General features: G+C 45.9%; 1 protein-coding gene across 2 annotated transcripts in view; it reads right to left on the bottom strand.

Annotated features, from left to right (window-relative positions):
• Positions 1-3,784: 3,784 nt before the first annotated feature.
• The window catches only part of LOC144138403 (uncharacterized), a 21,944-nt gene continuing 5,814 nt past the window's right edge, over positions 3,785-19,914 (bottom strand). Inside the window, exons 4-12 of one of the 2 annotated variants that reach the window (XM_077670669.1) lie at positions 17,541-19,882; positions 14,697-14,735; positions 14,529-14,561; positions 13,216-13,315; positions 9,625-9,737; positions 8,730-8,777; positions 7,003-7,038; positions 5,781-5,949; positions 3,785-3,917 (exon numbers count right to left, since the gene is read on the bottom strand). In XM_077670669.1, coding sequence (XP_077526795.1) covers positions 3,910-3,917; positions 5,781-5,949; positions 7,003-7,038; positions 8,730-8,777; positions 9,625-9,737; positions 13,216-13,315; positions 14,529-14,561; positions 14,697-14,735; positions 17,541-19,882 — 2,888 coding nt within the window. In that variant the 3' untranslated portion in view covers positions 3,785-3,909. Of the gene's footprint in view, positions 3,918-5,780; positions 5,950-7,002; positions 7,039-8,729; positions 8,778-9,624; positions 9,738-13,215; positions 13,316-14,528; positions 14,562-14,686; positions 14,736-17,540; positions 19,883-19,914 lie in introns of those variants that run through there. The other variant, XR_013315875.1, reaches the window with a different exon arrangement.

Below are 19,914 nucleotides of genomic sequence, written 5' to 3'. Positions count from 1 at the left end.
GAGCGAGCCCACTGGCGAGGTCAGTTCCATGCGGTGCCAGCAAGAGAAGAGTTGTGATAATGAACGACGGACCGTAGAACATTCTTGACTTGCGTAGTATACGTGCCTACCGCGGCTCACAGCTTCACTCCACATCGTTATCGGCGACGACGTACCTGGCCCTAGTCGCAGGCGGGAAACACCGAGAAAGTACGCCACGGCGGTATAGACTGGGTCAGCAGATCAGCGGAACGTTCGCCAGAAGGTTCAACAGCAGATCTACAAAGCGCCCAGCTAGGCTTTCGCCTTCAAATGATTACGAAGTTCTAAGCGTCCCCCGTAATTTTCTCTACGTCTCTTTTTAAACCAACAAACGATGGCACAAACTGTCTCCCATAGAGAATTGTTTTAATTGCATACCTGTGCGTCACAAAATGTCTTAGGTCGTATCATAATATGGTGGTCGTATGAGATTTTTTTATTACCTCATGGATATATTTACAGGTTGAACTAGCTTGCAGTGCATTAAAAATATCGCTTGCTGGCAAGCCACGGTGTTTTCACAGGTGATGATGCCATAACATTGGCAAGGAGGATTGGGAGAGCGGAATTGAACTTTTGGAGGTAATGTTATCGTACAAGAAGGCGCGTAAATCGTTTGGAGCATACGTTACACGTTCTTAACTTTTATCGGTGGCTTGCAAATTAATTAGGTAGTGTCTGTAATTCTCCTCAGCTTCTCTTTGCAACAACCTTCAATCACTCACATAGGAGAAAACATTCTGGATTTGCTGTCTACGTCTCCGACAGAAATCTACGACAAGGCCTAGTGGCTTAACTATTCCGTATGGGTAAACTGAAGATAGTGTTATATTTCGGGAGCCACACGAACATTTAATTCCTGTCGTAACAGCTCCGGACTCAGAGCTGTTACAAAGCGGGCTCAAAGCGCAAAGGGCTGACTTATCCCCTCTTGGACATCGTGTTTAATGCACGCATAAATGGTTGCTTAGGGAGGACATTTTGCCAAGAATGTCAAGTAGAGTTAAGTCAGGAGGGATAGGCTTACTTACAACAAAAATACGAGAATTCATTGCCGGACACATTGTGGTCAACATGGAAAGTAAACGTACATGTTTCTTCTGTAATTAGTGAGCAGCAATTGTTAGCCACGCAGGCACGTAATAACCCATGGGCGGGTCGCCTGGTGGGAGAGCATTCACTTGTCCAGTGCAGTGTGGCTACACTGGAGCTACGCGGCTGCTCACCATCTAAATATATTATGACGCAGAAGTATGCTTGTCAGAAAATTTTTGGTATGCTTTATTCTCGCTAATGTTGCATATAAAATAATTTACAACTTAGTCAAAACGCATTGTGTGCAACCACCACCATTGCTTTTAAAAGTAACAATGACGTTTCCTAAGCACTATTTCGTAAAATAACTACGTTGCAGTCAATCCTCCCATTAGGAAGAAATTTTCCTATTCACATGCAATGATTCTAATACGAGGTGCTGAAGTCATGCTCAAAATAACATAAAGCTTGTTATGCAGCGAATACCTTCAAAGGATTTCGAAAAATTGTCGTGTTTTGTGAAAAAATACCGTTCTCGCCGTCTAAAGGTGAGAAAAGAAGATTTCTATTCACCATTGTGGTGTTCTCTGGTTGGCTGTTATCATGTCATCAAGCCTTATCAACCAGCAATAGACTAACACTTTTCAAATTTAGTTGGTAATAACTGCCCGTTTGTGCTCATTGGAAAATCTCAACGGAACAGTGTGAATCGGGAAAATTGCTAAACCCCGCGGTGGTCAGGGGACGGAGGACATATTCTAGCAGCGGCACCTGGCGAAACTCTGGATAACTGTGGTTGGGAGAACCTTTCGTTTAATATGTCGTGGTGGCGACACTGAACGATGGCTCCTAACCGTACTGACTCCGAAAACCACTTATCTGGTTTTCCCGCAACTTTTCAAACGTTTTTGTGTGTATGCATCCCTGCGTGCGGGAGTGCGTGCGTGCGTGTGTGCGTGCGTGCTTGCGTGCTTGCGTGTGCGCTGTTGTTGCATGGATAACGAAGTTTCCGTACATGGGTGTTGTGAGAAAACATTCAGGTGATTCATAAGATAATAATTTTGTAAGCGTATGCATCAATGTTCAGCTGAAGCATAGTTCAGCCAAGAAATCGGATATTTTTCCACCGAACTCAAAACAGCCATGTGCAGGATCAAATACACACCCCTCATATCAGAAAAATGTTAGCGCAATGGCAATGCGCAACTACTTCTCTTATTATTCCGCCCTCCAAGAGAACGCAAAAATGATCATTCTAAAATGTCACCCCGTAACCTCAACTCCCCTATGATTTCTTGTCCCGCCTCTCTCAAGCATTTTCTGGAGTAATTGAAGTTTATTCTCTCTCTCTCAGACAATGGCGTCCGACGTTTCATTGGATTTTCTATGGAACTATTGATAACTCTTGTAAGCACTACGAAGTCGTCGTTTCAATAGTTATTATGTAATGTTTATGTAGGCCACGTTGGCTACATGTGGTGGCGACATCTGGCTACATGTGGCTACATGTGTGAGAGGAGAAAGGAAAGGGATCACAACCTCTTTAAAAAGCCCGTCTCCCTGACGAAAGCTCGCAGAGACACCGGGAGTTTACAACAAAATAATCGGGCATCAGCCTTTGTAAATACGACTCCCTGCTTTGTTAACTTCAAAGCGGCTTCAGTGTTCGTGCAAGAAAAAAAAGAAGCAGCCCACGAATGTACAAAATCGCCCGCCTTGTGCCTTATCTGCCAGAGTTTGTGCCTTATCTGGCACACGTGCCCCGCGAAACTTGCTGTTGCTGCTCCTTCCTTGCATGCCATTATCAAGTTGATGCACTGCCTCTTCGGGCGGGTGACAGGAGAAGCGTTTTCTTTCAATCAGCATATTTGAGGGCGCTTATTTATGAGGCGGGCGGGAGCGCTGTCACGTGGTATTTTTTCCTATTTAGCGGGGGGCTCTTTATTAATCAGAGTAAATCAGCACGCAATTAGTTCGTCGCTGAAGATGAATGTCGTGGGTACCTACATGTGCCTCATTGACACTTTAATGATTAGCAGAGTACTTCTCGAGTTGGATGATTAATTGAAATTAAGTCGCATTAACTAAAATTTCATGTCCGCTTCTCCGCAGTACTGCAAACATTATGCACTAGGTTTTCTTCAAGAAACGCTATTGCTCTTTCTTAAAACATTGGTGCATAATAGCTTGGACACAATGTATATTCAAATTTTACTTATTTTGTTCAGGTGTGGTTTCATGACATGCGCTTTATATGTTTCGCAAGCATGAAGATTGATGTTTGTGTTGTCAAAAATCGGATTTAGGCATAAAAAACTTTGTGTTCTCAAGTGCCACATTAACTGCCACATTGATTACCGTAATTAAATCGGAGATGTATGGAGTACGTTTGTACCCAGAATTGCACACACTCCTTGTCTCTACAGAACTAAAACTCCGAATAACCATTGCGAGCCGTATGGAGTGAGGGGACTCCTTTTTTTCAGATTTTTAAGCCGTTGGGCCAGTCTTGTTATCTGAATAATTGTTTGAAAATTTCTCGAGTACTGATGCCGTTCAGCGGGATAGAAATAAGGCTTGTCACGCATTTTTATCGCCAACACAAGGCAAGGACAGAAATATGTTTCTACTGTACTAACTACAGCTCCCACAAAAAAAAACGAATTGAAGTCGCAGCCACCATCAAATGCAAATTGAACGCAAAGAAGTCATGGCACTGTGTCGGAATTTTAACGGTTTCTTGATGATACAAGAAAATGCAACGATGTTTATTGTTGGCAGCTGCGTTGCCCCGGTGTGCCAGTACGGAAGAAATGGTGAGAAGAAATGTTGCTAGATGATCCCAGAACTTCCTCAGCTCTCTGCAAAATAATAAAATTTGTTGCTCAAACAATAAAGTTGCTCAAAGTAAAGTTGCTCAAACAAATCCCGGAAAGTAGTATGTACATGACATGACAGCCCCCCCCCCCCCCCCCAAAAAAAAAAAAAAAAAAACGTCCCATGTCATTAGCGAGAACAGAATATTGAGCAAGATAATAAAATTTCCGTATTTAAGTACACTTTCTGAAATAAAAACCGGTGATTTCCTCACTCCCTTAGTACAAGCCTTGCATGGCTTTGTAGACAATGCTGCTGTTGACGATGATGTTTCACAAAATCAGGCCTTTACTTCTTTTCCTAGCGTGCCCGCAACATATGGTGGAGCGGTAAGCATTGTTGAAACAACTTTATAGGAGGAGCGGCCAACGTGCCGCTCTGGAAAGCGTTCCTTCCCCAAACGAGCATTGGATCACTAGGGGGGACATTAGGCCCCTTGTCCTCACTTTGCTTAGGGACACAAACCTACCGGACTCGTGGAGCAGGTAGTTTTGTTCCGCTAGGGCGCAGCTATTTCCGGCACTCTCTGTGAGGTTAGGTTTAGCTGTAACACTTTTTGAAACTTTTTTTCTAAATCCTAAACGCTTTTATACCGTAGTCAACAGACACATTCAGCACTTAGAATAGGAAGCCACAAAGTACCTCAGCCAAAAATTACTGCTCTATGCTCACCAGATAACTTACGAACTTGCTCAATGACATTTTCTCTTCGTAAAGCTGAAGTCTGGGCTAGTTGGTATTTCATGGTGGTCAAATGTAGCGCAGAAGAAACACACGGGACGAAAAGTCCGTGTGTTCCTTCTGCGCTACATTTGACAACTATTTTCTCTTCCCCGGTCTTGGCGCTCTTCGAGCGCTCGAATGACGTCATCACAGCAGTGTAGCGGCTATTCTCCGGCTGCTATCAAGTTGCAGCTGTGAACACATTTCATAGCCACTGAAAGAAACAGCCACAAAAGCAAAGCAGAAATGCAAGGCGGATCCGCTGCGACGACCAAATCGCGCAGTGCCGCTCCGTGCTGGCGGTAACTACAGTGTGTTGCGACGGTAATTGGAACACTTTAAACAATTTTCCTGAGCGAACCGCCGCTCTGTTCGCGCTCAAACTTCACACGAAGGTCGCATTTTGTGGTCTATTTTGTTTGACACCGCGAACAACGACGGTACTTACAGCTGTTTATCCTGAAAATAAATAAAAACGATTTTCGCCTATGGGAAAATGGCGCCGATTTTGACGTGCGAGCCTAAAAACCGTGTTTTCTGATCGTCTGTCAGCACATTTCTAGGTGCATTTTCTGATCGCCCGCTGCACCATTTGGCTCCGTACGTGAATCCCAAACATGCGTTTCACTCTGCAGGTGGTTCCGTCGTTCCAACATCAACTTGCGCTGACTCGCACGTCCAAATCAGCCGCCATTTTCCCATAGGCAAAAATAGTTTTTATTTATTTTCAGAATACACAAGTAAGTACCATCGTTGCTCCCGGTATCAAACAAAATAGACCACAAATTGCGATCTTCGTGGCAAGTTTGAGGGCGAACAGAGCGACGGTTCGCTCAGGAAAAAATTTTAAATTTTTCCAATTATCGTCGCAACGCCCTGTATAGCTCTCACAATGCTTCGAGGCGTGGAGGAGGAAGTGAAAGGGTTTATCGGAAGTGCTGCAGAGTCTGTTTCAGTTTCGGTTTAGTTGTTCCTGCAATTGGTACAATTATAATATTACTCCGACGAGTGCCCCATGGTTAAAAGCTACAGCGGGACCCTCGGGTTCATTAGCAACAATTCCCTTACCCACAGCTGCAAAATTGACGTTTCCTTCTTTTTCTTCCAAGTACGCACTCACTCACCACATCCGATTATCCTCCTCAGGAGCCGCAGCACAGGCTTTAGCACTGTCCTCAGGAGACTGAAGTACGGCAGTCGGCGGACCTTCTCGGCCAGCAGGGAGGACACTTCGCACAGGATCTCCTTCAGGAGGCTCAGGGGAGAGTCGCTCACCACCGTGGACAGGATGCACTGCGCACAGTGCGTGATCAACAGGCTACACGGCATTTTGCGTTTTTGACGACAGGAAACGCATGTGCATGTTGTTGACTGCAGGTCTGGCTGGCCTACATGCCTGCCCGATGGATGATTATATGTATGTAACTGCTAAGGTCTCACGGGCCTACCTGCCTGTCCGAATGATGATTACATTTATGTAACCACATATAAAGTCCTGCGTAGAAAGGAAAGCGAACAGTTCATAACACCAAAAAAGACATAGGAGAAGTTGTGTATCTTCTTTTGCGTGAAATTTTTAATTTAAATATGGGAGTCAAGGAAGAGAATGCAGAAAAAAAATCCCTCCGGGTGGGATCTGTACCCCACAGCCTTCTCTCCAAATTAGGCTAGTTATAGCCGCGGGAGAATTTCACTCTGTTTTCTTTGTATGTGTGCGTATTATGTGCACGTAAGTGTATCCTGGCTATAGCTGGGGTAGCCAGCGCCGCTCCGACAACCTGTATGAAGGGGACCTTCCTTTTAACCCCCGGGCCGTGACTCGAGCGTCTGCGACGTGTCGGAAGCGCTCCACGGGCTGCGAAGCATCATACTCTATGTATGGCATAAATGCTCATATTTCCGAGGCCCTCGCAGTGCGTGTATCTTGTCATTATTTCAAGTAATCATATCACAGAACGCCAACAGTGAAGAACGCCAAGAACGGCAAAGTGGGGATTTTTTGCACGGCGATGTCAAAATGCCCAATGCTCAAATTTAAGAGAACAGCTTAACAATAATACGTTGCTTAAAACCAGCGAATGTAACCGTGTCATCGCATGCAGGCTGAGTCATTTTATCATAAGGACGACAAAGTTCATGTGCTTTCCTGCTTGGTCAATATTTATGTTTTTTGTATCCTCTTTCAAATCCGCCAACGTGGTGTTAACGTTCTGACATATATAGATACGGGAATACAAGCACAAGGCACCACCTACTGTAACAAGACGAAATCATTCCAACTCTCGTCGAAGTAATGAACACAATGACAGCTACATCACATCCCGTTACAGTACGCCCGCTACTCACCTGTACTTGATCGATGAAGGAAGCAATAAGGAACTCCTGGAAAACCATAATGGCAGTGTATAAATTGAGGTTATACGCTTTTTTTAAAAGATGTGCGCTCAATGTAGGAGCTTTAAGTGTGTCTGTATTCCAGTATTAGAGCACGGGTGAGGCTTTCAAGGAGTTCATAAATACAAATAGCGTTCTACAACTGCGCTGTTAAAACCCCGCTTCATATACCTTAGAACTAAGCCCATACCATGTGCAAAGCGCTAATTTTTTTTATTCCTCCCTGCTGCCGCCTCCTGGACAGAGTTAATAAAAATAAGATGGATTTAATATGCCCAGAAATACACATTTCGCACAAATGCCGCATATTCAGTTGTTTAATTTAGCTAAAATCATTATTATTGTTTGTTCAAACCTAAATGTTACAGCATAATGTCTGTTTCTATGGTTAGCGGTGACTTTGGCAAAATCTAAGCGCCTGAAAATACGATCTTCCCAAACTCCGGCGACAGAATGTGAAATGAATCAATTCATTACACTGAAGGTTCCTTAATGCCTTTTCAGTTGTCTGGCATCGAGATGCGAAAAAACAAAAGCAAATCATATTTGCTGAAGCGTAGAACGACCCAAACAAGTACAGAATTGTTCGGTAAGTTCCACTCCCCCTATCATAGCTACAAAACAATACAATACAATACAATTGAATACAATGCAGTTGAATACAGTACAATGGAATACAATACAATACAATACAATACAATACAATACAATACAATACAATACAGTACAATACAATACAATACAATACAATACAATACAATACAATACAATACAATACAATACAATACGAACACTGCTTTCAAGCACAAGGACTGTGAGTGCATGTCCCAGTTCTAAAAAATGGCCTATTTATTAAGTGTAACTTCCTGCAGCGGCTGTTAGGTTATTCTTTATTCCTAAATTCTATTCTCGATGTGTAGCGCAAAATACAGAGTGGGTAAGCAACAGTAAAATATGAACTACCCCTCTGCGGAGACGACAACTATGTGGGAACGCCAATGCCGTAAAACTGTGCCCTCTTTATGCGAATACCTGTTTCTTATCGTCATGGTTTACTGCAGTGCGATTGTGCTCTCCTGATACGGGCAATTCATTGCTTTCCCTAGCGTTCAACCATCGTCTTCGTGAGACGGAGGGGTGCATTTTTCTGCGTAATTTCGCGCGTCCACGCAGACCTCTCCAAAAAAATTTTAGACCTATGCTTTGTATAATACATAGGAAATGTAGTAATGACTTTGCCTTGTGCTATTTCTCTATTACGATTGTGCTATTATGCTTAAATTTATGAATAGGCGTGTTATTACGTACGCTGTAAACCGGGTTGGTGAGGCCTCTGTCAGGCCACGTTCGCCTTTAGTCTCAGCCTCCCCTTGGTTTTGCCAAGAAATAGAAATCAAACACTCAAATATTCCAATCCAAATTGCTTCGATCCTGCCGGAATGGTGCAATGGGATGGCAGTCGGCTTCATAATGCGAGGTACCCAGGTTCGATTCCGATCACGGGAAGCGTTTTAATTTGGCTTCACTTCACCCACGATCATCATCATCGTCAAAGAAAGTTGGCTTTCCTGCAGTCCGTTTTGAGGTGGACTAAACACGACATCAGTGAGTGGCTGAAAGCTTCGCTTTAAGAAGACGGTGTCTTTACTGCCCACAGTTGCGAACGCAAAAACACTTACTGAAACAGGTTCCTCCGGGTCACAAGTCCGGGAACTCACGTTGGCACACTGCAAAAGGAGACGGAAACAGAACTAGTGGTAGGACTGTTTTCACGTAGCGTTTCCTACCAACTAATTAACGCATAGGTCTGTAGTGCTGCTTTGCGCAAACTTACAGTGCCTTGTGGTAAAGCAGCCAACCGGAAGCTTTCCTGATTAGCCTTCCTGTATATGCTGCGCGGTTCCTTCCTCCTTCATTCGGTAACTTGGCTTTGCAAGGTGTTAAAATAGTATTTAACTTACATTGCTACCCCAATAGGAGATTCGGAACGTGAATCAAGCAAAACAAATGTTACCACTTTAAAAGCTCTTTTTTTTTAATGAATGCGGTAGCATTCATGGTTACGATGGGGCAGCAGGAGTCTTAAAGCGGGGGTGAAGCCCTTTAGGGGCTAAGGCTGTTGCGCCTCCAGCCATCGTCGTAATCATCGTCTCATGTAGTCACGGTACTAAAACAGCGAGGGACTCGTTTACGCCTCGCGCTAGAGCGCTTCGTAACACGTACTAAAAAACACCGGGACATTCGTTTGCGCCTTGCGCTAGAGAGCTTCATGCTTCAAAGACAAGAGAGTTTCTCAGCAAAGTTGTATATACCTCTACATCCCAACACTTTCATCTCCGTTGGCAAAAACGCCAAGGCGCTAAGAATACACTTATACACTGCATGCTTCGCCCCTCCCCAGGTTTCACGTTAGTGGAAGTGGCCCGGGATTTTTCCTATTTTCTTGCATCCTATAATGTTTCGGGCTTTCGTGCGAAAGTAGACTTTGAAAATTACGCATATTCAGACGAAGTCTCTAGCAGTTATTAGCCTCTTTAAAGCCGTCAGCCCCTTAGTATATCCGGACTGACTTACCTGCGCGAACGTGCTGGGAAATTTCAACCTCACGTTTCCTCTGCAAGATTCGCCTCCCAAGTTCATTCTTCGACATGTGAACGGCTCCAGTACGCCTTCGAGGCTGTCGTCCCCTGCAAGTCAGCCGCAACGGCGTTAGCAATCCAAAGAAATAGAAATAATCAGGGTAACCACCCGATCAACCACGCAGTTATGTCGGTTTTATCCCCGACACACGTCTGGCGAACACACCTCAACGGGGGGAAAATGTAGAAAATAGGATAAACGGAAGAAAATAGGGGAAATGGTGAATGGGGAAAAAGAGAAATGGGGAAAATAGAAGAAATAGATGAGGGAAATAGGCGGTGGGTGTCCATACGACTGGCGTGTGCTGATCGGCGAATCCGAAATGTGGCATCCGACCCTGCAGCTTAAGCAAGCTCGCGGAGGGAGAAAGAACAAAGAGGGTGGGTGACTCGGGGGTACTTTCCCTCCACCGGGAAGGAATTCAGGAGGGACTGAGTGGAGTGCGATGTTAACAATAAAAGCACGTACCGTCCCATTTTACGCCCGCCGGCATACAAGGTACCCCTGCAAAGTCTGCAAGCCGAGACGTCAGCTATAAAACAGAGAGCCTGCACTACGAGCTTTTAGGTGTGACTGAAAACGACTCTGCCAATTATTGCTCTGCGCAACTCCCTTGGTCCGGATGTTCGCTCCGTTGATCGCCCGAAGCCGGGGTGAGGAACTATGAAAAAACTCCCACCTCCCCTCGCGGGAACCCCTGTGTAGATGCGACGCATAGGCGCAGCGGCGAAGGGACCGCGTTTTATAGCGCGCATAACGTTGAGGGGCTGCGTAAGCCGGTCCCAGTCGATGACGACGTTGGTGTACTTGTAACGCGGCGTGGACTCCAGGTGTTTGAGCCAAGCGTGGATGTTGCTTCGCCGGAGAACGGCACACCGGTTATATGCGCAGCGCGCCCGAAGGAGAGGAAACCGCGGAAGAGAGAGTACTGCACATGCGCCGGCCCCAGTGCGTCTGCCGCGGCTATGACGCAACGTGCCGCGGCTATGCCACAACACAATCCAACATAATCCACTTTAGTCCTATCCAATCCAAATCCAATCCAATCCAATTCAATCGAATCCAATCCAATGCCCCTCGCGAGAGAGTGTTCGCTATCGGAGTACACTGTACTATCGGAGAGGAAAGGGGGTGAGCGGCGGAGAGCGCAGCTGGCGCGGCGAGGAGAATGGGGGAGGGGCGGACAATGCCGACGACGACGCCGGAGGGAGAAGGCGAATGAATGAGATGCTCTGCATCTAAAAGCCGTGAGCAACCAACAAAGGCATCGTGGCGTGCTTTACGTTTAACGCCTATGCTCTCAGAAAAAGAAGAAAAAAAGATCGTAGAATCATTCGTTTGGTGGCAGATTGCTCATCTAGACTGTGTAGGTTTCATCGGGTCACACACTATGAAAGTATACATTAACGTACATAATTCCATACAAAATTGACTCGCGTGCTCGTATACAGCTATACACATTTTTTTACGTGCTACATGCACGTCCTGAGTCTTCTCTGACGGATGTCTTCGCGTGATTGCAAGTGGGATTGGCTGTGTCGCGTCCGACGCAACACTCTTTCCCTCATTCACAGGCCGTGTATCAGCCTTTTTTCGGTTTTCTGTTCACGGACTCGTTTTGTTCCCCGCGTTTCCCGGCTCGGGTACCCTACCTGTGGACAAACCCGGGAGATGTGTACAGGGGCTAGCGTTAAACAGCCCCGCCTCAATAATTTCGGGGGACGCTTACAACTTTGCAAGAAAGGGAAGGCGAAAGCCTTGTTGGACCTTCTGTTGAAAGTTGACCTGCTGTTGAACTTTCCGTCGAACTTTGTGGACGCGCCCTCCACCAGTTGTCCAGCCTCCTGATTAGGACAGTACCTTCCGAAGCTCGCTCTGCTCGCTACCCATCGCAATTTCCTGGCGCGCGCCGCTCAACCCTCTCTCAGAGCCTTCCTCCGGCACTCCCGCACCACTGTTTCCTTTTACTGGCACCAGATCCCGGCCTCGCGCTCACCGGCTCGAGCAAATTCAACTTTTCTGGGCCACCTATTATCAGTACCTCCCAAAGCACGTGCCTGAAACATAAAGATTTAAGGTTTTCGCCTTAAAAATCACTCTTCTTACGTTCTCTATAAAGGCAGATAAATGATAGCCCAGGTTGTATTGTGCTTAGTCGGCTTTATGGGTCAGCTATCAATGAACGAGTTGTTTTCGCGTCATTTTTTTTTTCTATCGGAAAGCGCTTTTCTGCTTGGTATTTCTTCTTTGATGCCATTGCTAAACATGCTTGCGGGCGTAACGTTAGGGAAACATGCCGTCCGATGGGATTTCTATACCATGCATGTGACATCTATCTCTCTTATATGAAACAAAAAATTTGTCCGTGCGCCATAATTCATATTCAATTGATCATAATTGGTGATAAGCGAAAGATGCCGATCATGGCATCAATACCTCGTTCTTCGTCATAGAGAGTGGCTAGTATTCATAATCATCAGTAATGTGAAAATGGGAACTAGGAGTGTCGGTGCAATCGCTCTTTCCTAATGAGATGCAATGAGGAATAAGGAGGCGGTACGATGACACTCTGCTGTCCCTTTCGAGCCGCGGAAAGATAACCTCTGTACGCATGCAAGACAACCACGCGTCATTCAGCTGGTAAGGAGCAGAATTAGGGCGCACGTGCTCGCGCGTTTATCTACATATAACCATCAGATTGAATCCTACTTTACCTATTTACCGGAAACAAGAGTTAATCCTCGATTCTTTCTCACCCACGAAGCAACAAGTGAAAGTAATTTTTTTTAACGAAGCATATCCTGGCAATCCCGGTCAGTTTTCTTGGCGCCGCGTTTTTTGCCTATTTCAGCTCGCGTGGGGACCATTCCATTTAAAAAAAATAGACTTCAAACATCACAGTGTGCGCCCGTAACAAGCGGGACTAGTAATAACTGCTTTCGGGGGGTGTTATTGGTCTCACTAAACGAGCCAAATTCACCCAGTGTACGTTAAACAGCATAAGAGCGAGACAGAAGGTAACATTCCGGTCACCGCTGCCCACGCCACCTCGCCGGTGATACTTCACATGGTTTGGCGGTTTCATTCGTCTAGCTCCGACTACTGCTCTCTGCTAGCCTGTGTGTCCTCATTCCTTTAGCTTAAAGATACCTGAAAGCAAACTACGATTCCTAGAAATAACGTTGTACTAGTCATATCATATAAACCTGTTTTGCTACAAGAGACTAAAGGTAACTGACCGCGGGGAGTACTCCGCGACTGCTTAAACTTGCACTTTTCATCCCTTTAGCTAACTGAGGAGGTAAATTTATTTTTCTTTTGCTCTTTATAATTTTACTGGTACCCTAAATCGGGGTGGCAGTCAACCTGTGACATCAGGCTTAGCAACAAGGTCCCCTTGGCGCAAACCAACAACACTGTACCGTACCGTACGCGCGCTCTCGTGATAAGCCTGGCGAAAGTCTCTTCCGTTGGCAAAGATATCTGTGAGGGAAATGTTTTAAAAATAATCCTGCCCCCCCTTACCTGGCGAGTTGAACCTGCTGAAGGCTGCGATGATGAGTCCTTTAACTTCGGCAATTGTGCACTCGAGGCTGAGCGACTGACTAAACACCCGGATTGTGCACTGAAAAAAGAGTCGCATCACCCGTCGATAAGCGCCCTTTGTATTAGGGCTACACAGATTCTGGTGGATGTATAGTACTCAGTGATGGTGCACAAATTGAAGTTAGAGGGTAATTTCTCACTTAAATGTTGTGTGAACGCTAATGTAATCCTGTCGTTTTCTTTCAAATCACTGCTGCAACATCTGATATTTTATTTTGAACTTATCACATACGCCGCGCCTAATCAGACGAAAAGACGAAACGCTTCCCGCAGACGAAAAGTTACAAGCTTGAAACTTGACAGCTGCCGATGTATTCATTTTCTACAGAACAAAAATGCTTCCAGTGCGTTTCTCTTGAATCCGCAAAGGCTCGAAGAACGACAGAGGGCAGAAGCGGAGGTTACATCGAAATAATCGTCTGAACACCAGTTGAATAGTCTCTGGGGTGACATTATTAAAGATAAAAGTGTGTTTGCGTTACATATTTCTGAACTCTGTGTTTGCTGATGGCACGTGCACTTAAAAAATAAATTGCAGCTTCTAGCGCTGCTGGAGCAACTATGCCAATACTTCACAAAGTTACAGAGACCCTGCAGCCCTTTTTTCAACTTTTTTTGAAATCTTAAATGCTTGCAGATTGTAGTCACCCAACAGACCCTGCTTCTGCTTCTACGCAAGTCCTGCTGTGTGGAACGTCGAGCAGGCTCTATACTTAGATTAGGGGGTCACAAAGTACCTCAGCCAAAAATTACTGCTCTATGCTCATCAGTTAACTTAGATACTCGCTCAGAAGGTTTTTCTCCCTTTCCCGGTTTTGACGTTCTTCGACGGCTCCAATTACGTCATTAAGGCCATGTAGCGGCTCTTGGCCGATTTTTCTTCAGTTACAGAAATGAACGCTTTTAGATGGTAACTTAAAAATAAAGCCACAAAAAAGCAGAAATGGACGGCATATCTGGGCCGACGAGCAAGTCACGTAGTGGCGCTCCGGGCTGGCGATAACTGTAGCTTTCGCAGTGCTTCCAGACGCGAAGGAAAGAATGAAATCGTTTATCGAAAGTGTTGCAGGGTCCCTTTAAAATAGCGCTAAATAAGGGCATGTGGCTCATTATATGTACTCATTTATAATAAATATATCATTGCGCTGTTATGGAACGTTCCTTTGGGCATTGCAGGGTTACCATGTATAAGAAGCTTTCTCGACAGAACACAATAACGCTGCAAAACTTACCCGAACTAATCTCGAAGCCGTCTCGTACGCACCCTGCACAGAAATATACAGAGATAAAGTATTACTCACCGAGAGAAGCCAATCTTTACTACAATTTTGAGACTACGTTAACACAGGTACAGTACAATGGGGTTATCAGGGATGAAGAAAAAGCATACCGCAACTCACGTTGTCTGCATCGCACACATCAAGGCTGCTTCCGAGACACTAGAGAATGAAGCAAGCAGAGAAAGAAACGTCGCAATTCAGAGTTTGAGACAGAAACACAATATCGGCTGAACGCCATCGTTGTTCTTAAAATGATAAATCTACCGTCCCTTTCTCGCAGTATTTTTTTACTTCGTATCATTTATTTTAAGAAGCTCAACCCGCCTCATGCGTGTAACCGTGGGGTATTTGTATTCCACTTATATTCACGCGAAAGTGTTTTATCCCTGAATACACAAAGATTTGAGTGATGTCACATTCGTCACGAAAATGACGCCAGTACAACGAAGCAAGCGGCCTGTAAAGGGTGCACCCGTGTACACAGGGTCTTCTTGCGGGGAAGCAACCTTTAGTACTAAAGAGTATGTTATACTTCCGGTTGTTCGTTTTCGGGTTTTATATTTTAACACGAAATTGTTTTAGGCTGGGATACACCAAGATTTCACTGACGTCATATCCGTCACGGAAATGACGCCAGTACACATTTGTCGAAGCGACCCGCCAGCAGGACGTCACTCGCCAAGCACACCCACAAGACAGCCGCCGACCCGCAAATCATGCTCAGCTGCAGATTTCGTTGCACGTTTCACTTTCGTGTTTTACCTATTCCTATGACATAGGAATCAACCGCACTATTTTTACAAGGACCCCCAAGCTGTTAGCAACACTATTAAGCGGTGGTCTCCAAAGGCACCGAGGCTAAGCTTACAACGCTCACGAACTTCTTCCACAAGGATATATGCTCATGCACGGGAGCAAGCGAGGGCCGAAAATCAGCCGCTGACTACTGGAAGCCGCATCTCTGGGCATCGAGTCCGACCCGCGTTTAATGGCTCAGTTAATTCATAAGAACGAAACGTGGCTGTCGAGGCCGTTACTGCTCCATTTCCCGTTCCATGGGAAGAGGGCTTTGTAATCGCCGAAGAGAGCCGCGCTGTTGGCCACGCATGGAGCCAATCGAGCTTAATCGCTGCGTGCGAATGCGCTCCTAACACGCCAAAGCGAGGTTTTCGAAACACTTCGGTGGTATTTGGATGACGAAACTCGCGTTCAATGCACCGCTTGCTTGGAAAGCGTGCGCTAAACTGGCTGCTGCGACACCGGCACGTACATGGTGTCACCATGCAAAAGAAATTCGGAGGCGTCGGGCTGATGAATCACCCTGTTAACCCGCCGCTCGCTGAGAGTGTTCGTGCAGCTAGGAGTGGTCGGTTCCAAAAAACATCACAGAAACATAACCTGACGTTTCCTCCGCAGCTTTCCTCAGATTATGCATGCTAAGGCACAAGCTTAAGGATGCTCCCACAAAAACTAAGCACTTAGCTTATCGATCCGTGATACTCCCGAAATTAGAATAAATACGCGCTGTCTGGGGTCCTTGAACAAAATACCACAAGGGCAGTTCATTTCATTTATTTTCTCTATAATCCCGGCAGTTCTGTCACTATGTATTGTCGAGTTGTATGTTGAATTTCTGCCGATGTATTTCTTTGTCTTCACTCCTGCATGGGCCCGAGAAGGGCCTGCAGTATCTGTAAATAAATAAATAAATAAATAAAAACTAACATTATGCTGCCTAATGGTATCCAATTTTGCAGTAACGAGGCAGATTTCCGGCCTAAAATTTTTTTATCTGCTTCTAAACCGCAAGCTTGTTCTGAACCTCAAATTACCTCACGACAGTAACACGTCAGACACGGCATTCACACGCACTCTCTCTAACCCCGTATTTTTCTTGTACTAACTTGCTAATTTTTTTTCCTCATACCATAGAGGAGTGTAACAGTTTGCCTGCTAGCAGTTTACACTCTACTGAGCTCATTCACGCAGAAAATTGAAATTGTTTTTTAACTACTACAACTGTTCCTTGTTTCTCTCCCCAACCTTTCCCGTCGTTGAATTTGAATGTTCCGCTTTCCGTTTTTTTTTTCTTCTTTCGTTGCTGTTGTATAAAAATGTTGCATTATGATAACCGTAATTTCGTGTACTTCTTGCTCTGTCCTCTGGCCATCGGTATTTGTAAATAAATAAAATAAGTATAGCGGCACTGGTCGTTCAGTTTTGCGCTGCCCCTATGAATGTCTGTAGCCTCTTTCCAACAACTCACGCCAAATTCCTCCGTACTTGTTCGTTTATATTTGGATCTCACGTCTATAATGATATCCTACAGCAGTTCGGTATGTTTCGGGCCCCCATCGGATTTCGCCACTTCATCTTTTTGAGATAGCAACATGGACAGCAATGACTTTTTGTTGTCGTTAACAGTTTGGAGGTCTAGCTGTACCCATACTGTAACTGTACCCGTGCCGTAATTTTATATAACTATAAATGCAACGAAACAAGTACTTTTTATCAAAAGGGCAATGATGGATGCATTTGGCTCTGGCATAGCTACCCTACACTATATATTTCTCCACAGGTCTGAATGAATGCGGCCCTTCGTGAAAATAATCTTCACCCCATTGACCAAAAACTTCCACTTTGTGATGCAGATCTAACTTTTAACCAAAGTACATTGCCGGAAAACGAGTTGGTGACGTCAAAATATAAGCGATAAGAACGTGCATGAAACAGCTAGCCCGTGGTAGGCTCATCTAGTATCAAAGTAAGCGGTTTCATCAGTTAGAACATGATTTTAACATGCGATTCCCGGCACTGTGACCTCATTTCTGTCCTCTCTATTTCTCTCTCTCTCTCTCTCTCTCTCTCTCTCTCTCTCTCTCTCTCTCTCTCTCTCTTGGTATTCATGGAAACAACTCATAGCTAACGTAAAGGGGACATTCATCGTTGTTTCACCGCCCTTACCTCATCAAGGCCGAAGAGATTCGGAAGCGTGATGTCAACGCACGGATCAGACGTGGTTGTCGTTGGTCTGACCGAAGATGAAGTTGTAGAGATCGTGGTCCGCGGAGCTGGAGACGTAGTGGAAGTTTGCTTTGAGAAAACACTAGTTAAAGGCTCCCTGGCAGTAGTGGGAGTCGACATTGTTCCAGTCACCGACATGCCGGTGCCAGTCGGGAAAGACCCCGGAACAGATGGAGGGCTTGCCGACACACTTAAGGTTCGAATGGTTCCAGGTGGTTCAGAACTGCCAGTCGAAGATGTCGGGGGCTGGGGACTGGGGCTGGCGGTGATGGCGTTAGAGCTCCCATTATTCGGGGTCGTTGCCGAGGTCGCGGCCGTTGTTCTTTGTATGCCAGAAGGGCTGGAAGTTGTGCCAGTAACAACGCTGTTTCCCGTGCTGCTTTGCAGGGAAGATGTTACAGCGCCCTCGGCAGATGAATCGAACGTCGAACGAGTGACCACCGTTGGTGTAGTGACGGCCGAAGAAGATGGCGTTGACAGAAAGTTTGAGGCTGTTGATGATAGGCTGCTGCTTGTAAGTATGGCCGTAGCGATGCTGTCAGGTGTCCCTGTTTGAATCTCAGGCTGAGATGAAGGCGTAATCGGAACCCGTGTACTGCTAACACTGCTCACCGTAACCACGGGTGTCACTACTCTTGTGGAATTCGTGCTATCTGTCGCACTTGTCGCATTTGTCAACATCGTCTGCGCTGGTGAAGTTGGTTGTGCACTTGCCACGTTTGAATCATCGCCGCCATTTTGTGCTCCCGTATCGGCGCTTCCTGTGCTTGATGATGAAGCAGAGTTAGTCCGTGCAGATGTAGACAGGTCAGACGATTGTGTTGATGTTCTGCTAGTTACCGTGCTACTTTGTTCATCGCCTGGTGGTCTACTAACAGTACTGCTGCCTGTCGGCGCAGAGATAGTTGCAGACGCTGTGGATATGGCACCATCCACTGACACATCAATTTCTCCATTCGTGGTAGAACTTGAACTCATTGATGATGTAGTAGACACTCGTAAAGATGTTGATGACAAATATGGCGACGATGTTTCTGGTTCAGTTGGGAGGGATCGAACTGACGACGTTTGTGATGAGACTGACGTTCCTGATGACGTCGGTGAAGACGTTGGGGGAAGCGAGGGAAGTGATATTGATGGTAGTGGCGACGATAACGTCGGGCCAGAAGAAGCCGTAGTTGTAATATCACTCACAGTTGACACTTGTAATAAGGTTGATGGTAAATATGATGGTGTTTCAGGTGTTGTCGGGGATGACGTCACTGATGGCGTTTGTGGCGGGTTTGATGATGTTGTTGGTGAAGTGACTAATGACGTTGTAGGAAGTGAGGAGGGTGTTGTTGACGGTAGTGGGGACGACAACGTTGTTCCAGAGGTAGACAGAGTAGTTGTAACTGTGCTCACAGTAGACACTTGCAATGAAGTTGATGGGAAATACGACGACGTCGCTGATGTTGTCGCAGATGATGTCACTGATGACGTTTGTGATGGGGTTGATGACGCTGATGATGAAATCAGTGGTGTCGTTGGAGGTAGCGAAGGGGGTGATGTTGACAATGGCGCTGACGGCAATGCTGAATCTGCAGGAGGCGTAGTTGTAACTAGAGACGCGTTTCCGGTATTCGGCGTGCTTGGAACGTTCGAGGTGGGTACACGTTCACTGGGGGTCATCAAAGTAGGTGGTCCGGTTACGTTCACAGTCGAACTAGATAACGCACCAGGTGGTATTTCGCTGGTATACAAACCAGTGGTGAACACTGGAGTCGACGCCAGGGTAACCAGGTTAGTGGTGGTCCCGGAAATGGGCGGAGTCAACCCCGTGGGAGCACTCTCAACACCCGTACTTGTAAAAGGCGTATCTCTACCAGTCGTGCGCTCAGATGTCGCTGAACTGCTTACTGAACTGCTGCGCGTACCTTGGGACCTTGACGTTGTCAGAGATGCTGTCTGCAAGCTTGTGGGCACTGAAATCGGGAAGCTCGTGCTCACTGTCGTAGACGACGGCGTACTGCTCAATACCGTAGGAATCTGCGTAACTGTGGCTATGGTGGGATCCCGCATTGACGACACTGGGATGGCTGAAGTCGTAACGATGAGGGAAACATTTGTAGCCACATCCCGATCTGTAGTACCTCCAGATTCAAAAGTCAACCTCGGCGATGTGAGCGTGGTTGTGCGGCTGACGCTCGTTGAAATTAAGTCTCCTGGCGTCGAGGAACTTGAGATGTTCAAAGTACTAGAGACATCACCCTCGGTGCTTGGTGATATCTGCGTGGTAGTTCCTAAGACAGAATAAGGAAAACGTTCCAGGTTA

The sequence above is a fragment of the Haemaphysalis longicornis genome, unplaced genomic scaffold (assembly GCF_048455015.1).
Source record: "Haemaphysalis longicornis isolate Haplotype H1 unplaced genomic scaffold, Haemaphysalis longicornis Haplotype H1 scaffold_5, whole genome shotgun sequence".
NCBI lineage: Eukaryota > Metazoa > Arthropoda > Arachnida > Ixodida > Ixodidae > Haemaphysalis > Haemaphysalis longicornis.
The sequence above is the reverse complement of the archived record's forward strand: the minus strand, read 5'-3'. Positions and strand labels throughout refer to the sequence as shown.